The sequence below is a fragment of the Primulina huaijiensis genome, chromosome 5 (assembly GCF_012295235.1).
Source record: "Primulina huaijiensis isolate GDHJ02 chromosome 5, ASM1229523v2, whole genome shotgun sequence".
In the NCBI taxonomy this organism is placed as follows: Eukaryota; Viridiplantae; Streptophyta; class Magnoliopsida; order Lamiales; family Gesneriaceae; genus Primulina; species Primulina huaijiensis.
In genome coordinates this window covers 20,432,302-20,443,479 of record NC_133310.1, presented here as the reverse complement: position 1 = coordinate 20,443,479, position 11,178 = coordinate 20,432,302, and the positions used below count along the sequence as shown (strand labels likewise).

At 33.5% G+C, this 11,178-nt stretch overlaps 2 protein-coding genes across 4 annotated transcripts; both read left to right on the top strand.

Annotated features, from left to right (window-relative positions):
- Nucleotides 1–4,105: 4,105 nt before the first annotated feature.
- LOC140976970 (uncharacterized) lies at nt 4,106–7,214 on the top strand. Of its 3 annotated transcripts, none has more exons than XM_073441443.1 (5): nt 4,106–4,341; nt 5,089–5,254; nt 6,242–6,329; nt 6,681–6,747; nt 6,971–7,214. In XM_073441443.1, exons 2-5 carry the CDS (start codon nt 5,131–5,133, stop codon nt 7,022–7,024), a joined length of 333 nt encoding a protein of 110 aa, XP_073297544.1. In that variant the 5' UTR covers nt 4,106–4,341; nt 5,089–5,130; the 3' UTR covers nt 7,025–7,214. The 3 variants fall into 3 exon arrangements, with proteins under 3 accessions (XP_073297544.1, XP_073297543.1, XP_073297542.1); XM_073441442.1 differs by having other exon boundaries at nt 4,108–4,341; nt 4,938–5,254; XM_073441441.1 differs by lacking the exon at nt 4,106–4,341 and having other exon boundaries at nt 4,385–5,254.
- Nucleotides 7,215–8,861: 1,647 nt separating this feature from the next.
- On the top strand, nt 8,862–10,862 carry LOC140976969 (uncharacterized). Its single transcript, XM_073441440.1, has 3 exons — nt 8,862–9,006; nt 9,620–9,675; nt 9,862–10,862. The coding sequence occupies exons 2-3, from the start codon at nt 9,668–9,670 to the stop codon at nt 10,682–10,684; spliced, it is 831 nt and encodes a 276-aa protein (XP_073297541.1). The 5' UTR covers nt 8,862–9,006; nt 9,620–9,667; the 3' UTR covers nt 10,685–10,862.
- The last annotated feature ends 316 nt before the right edge of the window (nt 10,863–11,178 follow it).

Below are 11,178 nucleotides of genomic sequence, written 5' to 3'. Positions count from 1 at the left end.
TTCTCTCAAATCCTTGCTTTCAAACTTGGACTTCTAGCTCACAGAAAATGACTTGTTTCACTTGCTCATATCAAAATATGTAATGACCCGAATTCTTATTTTGAATGAAGTATTAATTAAGAGATAATTAAAGAGTTGTTAGTTAAGTATTATTAACGAATTGATAATTTGGGATTAATCTGTTGGATCCACCGAATTTTAAATGGATAACCCGATCTACTTCCGATTACGTTATCTCGAGAAATCCAACCAGACGAATGAGATTCTGACATGTGGCAGATAAGATTGATTCGAATTTCCGAACTAGTCCGGAATGGAAGCCGAATTCTTTTGTTTCCTACACCGCATCCTTCAGAGAGAGAGTTCTAGTCTTTTACCTTAGGTTTTCTAGCCAGTTTCTAGGGCACTTTGGTGTCGGGAAGTTTCGGAGCTAGTGTCGACTCGAGGGGGGGTCGGTGAACTGAGATCGAGACATCATCAGCGGGCTGACGACGGACGCAGGTATAATCCTAAAGCCTTTAGGAAGAACTTTATAGCATGTTTGGTAATTCAGAATCTGGTTTGATAGTGATTTCATATTGTTGGTATTGTCTAGGTTATGAGCTTTCTGTCAGATTGTTTTAGTGATGTACGTGATGTACTGACTGAGATATCCAAGCATAGTATACACACTTATATGCTGCATATTTATGTGTTGCATTATACATGTTTTACTGCTTTGGCATATTATGCATGACATATCATGTTGAGCCTGATATCTTTTGAGATATACCTCGTTTGTTGGGCCCGCTCAGCCCTATTCTGTATTGTAGACGATGGGGCATCGAGAGCTACAGTGTCCAACGGGACCAGCGGGCTCTGATGACCTGGACATTGTAGGTCCACGTCTTGATGATGAGTGTGGGAGCCAAAACATGTCTAGGGCAGATCAGACACTACACACTCAGGCGCCGCTAGACTGAGCATGAGATTCTTGACTTGATCCTTGATATCCGAGCATATTGCATTTCGCATGCATCATATCAGTTTGTATACTCGTACATTCTCGTATTGGGCGATTGTCGCTCACGTCCTTGTTTTCATCTTGGGCACCCCATTCCACGGGGCAGGTCTTAGGTTGGACGGTGCGGACGACCAGGGTAGTGGCTAGAGCCGTTGGGTTTTCGGTGGTGATCCAGTGGAGGTTTTATGTGTGGTTTATCGTTTTCTCGGTCAGAATTATGTTTTCAATATGGTTGTATTAATGTTTAAGATTGCTGATATTTGTTCTGTTTTAATTTGGGTTGTAAGATGATTAAGTTATTTGGTTTCCGCTGTTTAATTGTTGTTATTAAGATTTAATATTGCATGCTTAGTAGTCTGTTTAGTAATGGCTAGGGTAAGGGCGCTACAAAATATGTCGTCCATTGAAAGTATAGTTTATCTTGCAATAACACATCATATTATCAATATGCATGCATCTTTAATAAAAAAGAATACATAAACCTGGATGATACGTCCAGAATTGAATTATGTTTGTTTTGTTCTTGTCGGTAAGGGATAATCTGGGAAACTAAATATCCATAAACCGCATAATCTATCATGTTAAATCATTAATAATTTGACTGGAAAACTTCAGCGGAAGCGTATCTGAATCCATATTTCAGAATTCTTTAGAACGTGCTTTGATCTTCCAGATCTATGCGCTATTTTCTTGAGAGAATCCTTTAGTTCTCTTCAAAGTTATTTTCTTAATGAGGTAGAGAATAGGGAAAGTGATAACGCGAGATCTGAGAACCATAACCTATATATATAGATAATCATTATTTTCTAAAAACATCAAAACAAGTTCTCTGTGTAGCGTATACATTCACAAATAAATATTTAATCACCATTATTTAATTAAATAATTCATTTAAAATCTCTTGTGAGCGGGTTACTACGTGGATGTTAGACATTACAACTCATATGATATAATTAATTATTTGTTACTTTAATATTTAATTAATTATAAAATCTTATAAACATTAAAATATTCATTTATATTATTAGAGAATTACGTATAAATTTAATATGTACGTGCATAATAAAATTTTAAATAGATATTTCATCTGGAAAAAAATTATTATAAGTAGAATAATGCGAAATATTAATTCTGAAACTATTCTTTTTATAGGAACGTTTGAAAATATACTTTAAAAAAAAAGTGTGAAAATATAAGATCAAGATAGGTGTAGAACTTATTCTATTTCAGTGTTAAAAAACCGTGAGATTAAACATTTGGTTATGCTAAACCTTATGACCATAAAAGCCCATAATTTTAAAAAATAACAATAATAATAAGAAGAAGTAATAACAACAATAATAATAATGTGATCTTAATTTAATCCAATACTTTAAATTTAACTATTCTTCATTTAAATAAATATTGTTTTATATATAATTAAGTACGAATTATTATTAAACATATAATAATGTTTCCATAAAAAATTGTCTTTACTTTTTAAACTTCTTGTAATTATAAAAGAGATCGATGGCGTTTTTGTTAAGATTGAGACTTGAACTTAATTCAATTTCAGAAGCTAGCTCAAGCTGATGGATTGTTCAAGTCTATATATACAACTCTCAGGAACTTTATCCAACCAATGTAGACATCTTAGCACACCCTCCGGAATGATCAACTGAAACTTGAAGACATTAACGGGTGGCACAACTATTAGTAGTCAAACACAGAACGGGTGGATCCGGACTAGACATATTAATCTTTATTTTATGAAAGATGATGAAATTGCCGAAGAAAGACTTTGAAAAATAAGTCTATTTGATGAAAATAAAAAGAAATTAAAAGAAATTGTAGTTGAGAAATTTGCCATATTGATGTATAATGTTGGAGTTTCTTTTGATGTTGTTAAATATGATTTTCTAGAGCATTGTATTAATGTTATTGGGAGTCATGGATTGGAAATGAAATCTCCGTTATATCATGAAGTGAAGGTTAAGTACGAACTTGCTTTTCAAATCTCATGAACAATATCATGCTAAGTATAAGTGTACAATCATGGTAGGCAGGTGAACGGATAAAAAGAGTAAGACCCTTATAAATTTTATTTAGTTTTTTGTTTTTATTATATTGTTAGTGAGCTTTATAACAATACAATTATGTTAAAAAATTATTTAACACAAATTTTAGTCCAATTAAATGTAACTACCTCCGCAGAAATTAATTTTTCATAAATTCCAAAATTAGATAGCTTGCATAAGTATTTTAATTATAATCATTCTATTTTATGATTAAATAAAATGTTCACTTAACTTCTATCAAATATGAATTACAACTTTTTCTTAATTACATTTTAAAACTCAAAATTTAAATTGCACCTTCCAAACAAGGCCAACATGAAATTCTGGTTTTGTTATAAAAAAAAAATATTGCTGCTTTTAGTTTGGTTTGGTTTGATTTAGTTTGAAATTTCATAAAACATATATAATATGGTTTAATTCAAATATTATTTAAAATCAAACCAAACTGTAGTCGAACACCCCTAATAATTACATATACCTTCCATAGTTACAAAAATATCTAATTATAGCTGTCAAGGAGTCAGAGTTGGTGGAATAGTTGAGCACTTGACAGGAGTTCGATTCTCCTTATCAACACATCCTCGAGCGAGCTTCTCTCACATGACTTGTCTAGTATGATTTATCTCATTAACGTGGTCTACAAACTATTGCGTTTGTTTAAGAATTTACGCAATGTATATATAAAGATAGGGACAACGGATTATCACGTCATAAAAAAATAACTATATTTAAAAGTTATATTTACCCGTTCAAGATTGATGAAAAATAGTAAATAAATTCAATAACTTTTTCTCACTCCCCCACATAATTGTTGGTAGATAGATGTAAATAACTCAAAATTAATTATAGGTAGCCTAATAAAAATAATTATTTATAATCTTGCCAAATCACACACACACACACACAACCTTATCCAATACTTGATAAAAACTCGTTTGCATTCTTGGTAAACAAAAAGTCATTCTGAGTGGCCACGTAAAAATGGAGAAATAGTCTTCGTCCACGCCACTTTGAAAGAGACAGGGGGCCGAACCGCAACAAAGGAATCAGCAAAGCTTCACAGAGATGAGCCCAAAACCAATACAAAGACAGGGGAGAAAGGGAAATAGAATCTGGCCATTTTCAAAAAATGAGAACAATATGCGACCAAAACCAAGAAAAAGACACCATTTTTTGTTCCTGCCCTACTTTTGTACTTTCCATCCACTATAAATAGGCCCTCTCCCCGTTTTCAAAACTTTCTCTCCCCTATTTTCGGTTGGCCTCCTCCTCTACAAAAAGGTATCTCTTTTAACTTTCTTTGTGGTTTTGGTTTATTTTTAATGTTGATGCGTATTTCCGTTGTTTTCTTTTATGATTTTAGTAATACTGCTATGGCTTTAGTTATATAAGTGTGGGCTCAAGAGCAGGGTGTGCTGGAACAAAAAAAAATTGAATATTTTTGCCAAAGTTTTCGAAAAATACTAAATTCTCTGCAATATATGTTGAAATGGTCCTGCCCGGGCAAAGGGATGTAATCCTGTAAATTGTGGGAGAACAGAAAGGGGCTCTAGTGGGTTTTTGATTTGGGGGTCAATAATTGTATTGTGTTATTGAATTTCATTTGTTTGGATCAAGGTTTTATAATGCCACTGCCAGAGCTTGAGGTAGAACACATGGTGTAATTCATGTGCCAGTTGCATTCCAAGAATTGAATGTGTCCGGATTTTTGGCTCGGATAAATCATGGTGTATTCCTAGTCCTTGTTAAGATCATAAAGCGATGCATATTTTTGAAAAAAAAGAAGAATACTTGGTTTGAACTCCTGTAACATTTTTGTGAAATCAATGTTTACTCTGCCATCTGATTTTTTCCCTTGATCATAAATCATGCCTCAGCCCTTGAATACTGTCAAGTTTGGGTCTCTGTAGTTTATATTACAGTTAAAAGGAAGTGTGTGTTGAGGCTTATTTTTTTCGACCACCCGATTCCTATATGGTGTCATTCATGAAATGCTTTAGTCAGCTCATGAATGTTTTGTAATGTAAGTGATCAAAGGTCGAAGGGGGATGGTTATTGAATTGAGATGTGATGGAAATCGATACAAAAATTTCACACTTCAATGAAGAGAGGCCTAAGGGAAACTGTACTCGCGTGAACGAGCCAAATATGCCAGTTGACATTGGTGCAAACACTTCTGTATTCATCAATCAAGGTGAGTCGTTCCATACACTTTTTACCTGTTAAAAACATGGTAAACAACTGAATATGAAGAGATCTGAAAAGTCAGGATTAAAGATTTTAAATTGTTAGATTTAGTTGTCTAGGATGTTTAAGGCCATCTGTGTCGGCAAGAAAACATGTTCATTTAATGATGGGGTCAGCAATGTTTTGCAGCCTTTGAAAAAATTAAGCAAGGTTGGCAAACTTTTGACGAAGAATATTCAGACGGAACACGTTTTATACGCGTCTTCACACTGACAGAGGCTCTATAAATAGAGCTCTTCCTTCATTCTGAAATCATCCCTTCTTCGAGTTTTATCTCATCTAATAGCATTTGAGTGCTTAGTTTTATAATATTTGTGAGGTGTTTGTTCTCCTGTATTAAGAGAGTGTGTGTTCTCTTTGGAAACACAGTGAGTGAGTTGTACACCATAAAATATTATAGTTGAAATTCTTTTCATCTTGCATGTGGTTTTCACCCTAATAATTTTTAGGGGTTTTCCACGCAAATCTCGGTTTCCAGTTTATTCTTTATTTTCGGGTTTATTATCACAAATTACCGCTAGTGGGACCAACAATATGTGCATAGTGGAACTCATTTAATTCTCTGAAAAAATGTAATTTATTTCTTTTGTCAAACACTAGCTATCTCCTGGTCGTGCTTGTGTGCAAACATGCATGTTTCCTACTAGGGCCTTTATTATTACAATGTATGGGATGGAGTTATGGCCCTTCCCACATCATATGATTCAGCTAGAGGGAATAACTTTTGGAATGTTTGTGCTCTTTGGCACCTTTCATCATTTTGATTTGGTTTTTTTTTTTCCGGGAAAAACTAGATATTGTACGTTTCTTTGGAACATTACTTATATTTTGTAGGGTGGATGGCATGATAGTTTCGTTTTGAAGAATGTTTGATGCCTAAAAACTAAGAAATGGTTGGTGATAGATGTATGATACGGGCAATAATGTTATGTAGGCGCAGCTAAATGGGACGAAAGCAGAAAAAAGTGGGTTGGAGATCAATCCCAGAAACCTGTGAAGGTACCAAAAGATCCAATTTTAAGGTAATGTGAATACTTGCGTTTCAACACTAAATCTAAATAGACTTTTTTTGTTCAGACAATTCAGGACTTCTTGGTCGTGAGTATATGACTGGTTTTTTTTAACTTTTTCCTCTTCATCTGATTCTAATGTTACGCATCATACAACTAACTAGTTTGGAACTCAAGCTTGTATGCTGCATTGTCGATTTTTACCAACAGGTTTGAGTTGGGTGACAACCAACTCTCACGGAAACTTTCACTTTCAATCTTTGTTCATGATGCGAGTTTACAGTTTCAAACTGGTTGGAGTCGGATAAAAGATCTTCAGTTTTGGTAAATTGACTCTTTCTCCGTTGCTTCTTGCTCTTGCAGCTGGTCCCTGACCTATGATGATCTGCTCTCGACCAACGACCCTTTCTCAGAGCCAATCCCTTTACCCGTAAGTTATCTTCATTCGAATATCACAAAAAAATTCACAACAAAAGTGCCACTTGGTCCTTAATCAATCAAGAAAATAAGATTTTATATTCTACGTTCCTTGAATCGACAATAAGTTCAATTGTCGTTTAAGCATTCATCTAAAATCCAATTATCATTGCCCCCGCCCCCGTCATTCTGGGAACATGGCAGTGCATGAAATAGAGTTTTGATGCACTTTGCAGGAGATGGTCGATTTTCTGGTCGATATTTGGCATGATGAAGGGCTTTTTGATTAAGGCAAAGCACAATGTGGTGACATTATTCTACAGTACAGCAGATGTAATCTACATATTACTAGATGAAGTAGTTTAATGTATACTCAATACATTATTTCGCGCAAAATTTGAAATATTTTTGTTTCTAATATTTTGTGAAATTATAAATATTACCGAATTCGATTTATAACCTCGGTAAAAATATTTAGAGATTATATTTTTAAAAAACATAAATAGTAAGTAGTAACTACTCTTGGTGAATTTTTTTTCCCAATTTCGAAATTTTCCTAAATATTCTAACTTTAATTCATATTAGTTGTTCTTGAACTTATTTAATTAAGGAGGACAAAATATCTTTTTTCTAAGATCTTTATCATATCTAAATAATTATATTTATTTAGAATTGTTATTGGTTTATGTATTTATTTAATTTAATAAAGGCAAAAACTTGTGTGAGACGGTCTGACGAGTCGTATTTTGTGAGATGAATCTCTTATTTAGGTCATTCATGAAAAAGTATTATTTTTTATGCTAAGAGTATTACTTTTTATTGTAAATATCGATAGCATTTGATCCGTATCACAGATAAAGATTTGTGAGTTCGTACTTACTCTTTAATAAATTGTGCTCCAATTTTTCACTTTTTATAATTATAAAAATGAATCTTGATTAAATCTTATGTTTTTTTTATATTTAATTTGTAAAATATTATAATTAAATCATCGCCAGTTAATATTAAAGGGTGGAAATGAAATGCCCAAAATCTAAAATCATTGTCTGTCTTCGTTCCTTTTCCCGGCCTCAGACCTCACGCACACAAATATGTACGGTTTGGAGTCAAGAATCGCGAAGAAGCGCAGCAGGCTCTGCGGAAATGATGGAATCGACATTTTAAAATGGAGTTTTAGCAGCTGGTAGGGAAGGAAACTCGATCGATTCCATTCGACGCAGCATGCTCGGCGGAAATCGGTTTAAGCGGTGATTTAGCTTCAAATTTGTAGAGGTATATTGGTTGTCCCTGCCTTAGATGTTTCGAAATTGGAAAATTTTGTTGCGTATAAGCCCAAATCGATCTGGTACTTCTTTTAATTATTTATATTCTTAAGTCATTTTAAGCTTTTTTGTTTTGATTTTGTACTTCTTTTAATTATTTATATCATTAAGATAAAATATCAATTTTAATATTGTATGTATTGATGTTAGTCTAGATGTTTAATTAGATCAATGCTAGTCATGTAAATTTTTTTTTTTTTTTTTTTTATCAATTATAGTCATTATTATCATGTAATTAAATGATCAATATTGTTGTTAAATTTTTGTAATTACGTGGTTACAAAAATTTATGGAGATGTAATTATAAATTTTAAAGTTATATTTTATATTAGTCACATAGGTACATGATTTTGACAAAAAAGATTAAACTTGATTAAAATATTATAATTATGAAATTATAATTGATTTAACGAAAAATAATATTTTTTATATAAAAAATAATGTTTTTGATATAAAAAATGATATTTTTTATGAGTCAGATTATGTCAAATATGTGTTTCACAAAATTTGACATTGAGACCGTCTCACATGAATTACAAAATAAAAAATAGAGTGTTTTTTATTAGACGATTTTATGGATCTATATTCATGAAATGGTGTCCATATTTATAATTTAAAATAAAAAATATTTTTTATGAATGGGATCAAATCAAAAATACATCACATGAGTTTGTTTTTTTAAATAAATCACAAGTCAATTGTCAATCCTTACTTGTACCATTTAAGTTTTTTAATAAATTAAAATTTGTATACTGAAAATTGCAGCCAATATTTAATTTATAATCCTTTTAAGAAGCCCACAGAAGGAGCTGACTCAGTGAGCAAATAGGGACAGAACGAAATCCCTTCTTCCACCTACACTACACTGCTGCATATAATTTTTTTCAAGACCACAAAATCAAACATAAATCAGCTCAAAAAGTATCATTTATCAGTTGGTTTGGAATTTTGTAAGTTTTTTTTAGGCCATTTGCGTTATTTGGGTTTTAGAACTATTATTGGGTATATTATAATTCAAGCCTTTTTTGTGAATCTTGACTCGATACCGATTGCGAGAATGAGTTCAAGATCGTGTTTTTATTAATGGGTTCGCAGTGAATTTTGATGTGTATTCTTGGTTCGATAGGTGGAGGCGCTTGAGAAATAATCGAGATTGTTTCTTTTCTTAATTGTGCAGTCGTTCTCTGGAAAAATGTTGGATTTTTTCTTTATTGTTTTACCGGATGAATTAGTGGCATAATCATCCTTTATTTTTCCTTTTTTGCGTGAATTTTTGGTGAAAAAATAGGGTTTTGTAGGATTTTTTTTTTGTATTATTGTGTTGCGTTGAGTAGAAGTCTCAAGCTATTTTGTAAGTTTCCGGTGGGATGCCTATGACAACCTGAGTTGATGCTGCTTTCCGCTTGAGTCTCTTTTTTTCTTTGTGAAAAACAAATAACAAAGATATTCCAAGTTTCATGTTTTAAATCTCCAGTTACAGGGGAAGCCATTAACAAAATTTTGTTTGGTGATCTTAGTTATTTAGTAACTACTATTTACTTCTCTCTGAATTGTGTTTTGCAGGTTTTTCAAATTCGATTGCAGCGAGCTCCTCCGTCGAATGTATGATCTATGTTCAAGTAAGATTGGTTCCAAACCTTTGCTGTTTCTTAAAGTAAAGTGTAATATTGTTTTGTTTCGATAGACTTTTATGCGGATTTCACAATCCACCAATCCTAGTTTCTTACGAGTTGTGGCTTTTTATGTGATATTCTTACATGGCTTCGAGATTTAAGTACAATGTTTTTACCTTCTTTTTAATCCAGCGATGAGTATCCAATATCTTCCACAAATATGCAAGAATTTTCCACTGTCGATGGTTTTTTGGAAGTAACCGAAGACTTGGCAGACATGATAAAATACGTGGCAAATGAACCATCGGTTGGGCTTTTCTATGTTCAGAAGCATATCCAAAATGCAACGCCCAACCTTGTTAATCTCAAGAATAATGTTGTTGAAAAATCTCATGAGACGGTATTGCATACAGAAGATTCAGACGACTCTATAGCCATGATGAGATCAATGAAAGAATGTGGTTTCCCAATTGCGGAAGAAATGATTGGGGAAATTAAAAAATCTCTTTCCATCATGTCAAATAAACAACCAAGAAAAGGATTACTTTCTAGCTCCGGATCGGGTTATATTGGAAGAACAAGCTCTTGGTCACCAGCCACCTTTGGAAGTGACACCATGTTTCCTCATCCGGATAGTGAAAAGAATGGAGGCTATTTGTCTGGTGTTCTTAAGTCTGCAAAACAGAAGGTCGCTAACTTAAAGTGGCCTCAAGTTGAGTCTAAGGAATCGAGAAAATCTGAGGATAGTAATCTTCGGCTAAATCCTAGCCCCACATCCCCAAATGCAAAAGAAAGTCATTCAACTCTGCCAGAGGCTAAGGGTGAAGATTTATTGTCTAGTCAAGATGGTAAACAGCTTCAAGAAGAATCACGACTTAGTACAAGCTTGTCCCATCAAGCTTTACTCTCATTACACGAGAACTATGATGAGTTCAAGGCTGATAGAGAAGTTAAATTAGAAGAATGGCTTGGAGGGATCACAGGCAACGAGGATCGTCCTAGAGAGAAGAACTAGGTATCAAAGAGTTCGAGGAAGAACATTTTCAGTTGGTGGATATGTTGGGCTTGCTGATGTTCGAACCTGTATGATAAGAAGGAAAGGATGAATGGAAATTAAGTTTGCTTTGAGTCATGATGTATCATAGCTGTCCAAAGTTTGGTGAAAGCACATGTTTTTTAAGATTTATTGTTTGTTCTGCGGCATCAACCGGTAAATGAATAAAAAAAAAGGTGAAGTTTATGTGCATTGCGTATGCATTCTTGGGAGTACCTATTTTGCCCCAATCTTAATGAATCCAAAATTATGTGGATGGAATGTGTACATATAGCTGTTCTAATATCATCGGGGAGCTGGCGGATGTGACTGTCCTCTGCAAGGTTGGATCGGTCCAATGGTCTTGTTGTGTTACCCGTGTTCCACTCTTTTGTCCATTTGATGGCACAGACCAGATTCTATGGAGTTCGAAATATAGACCATAATTTGCGACTTCATTCTATCCTTAAATCGGA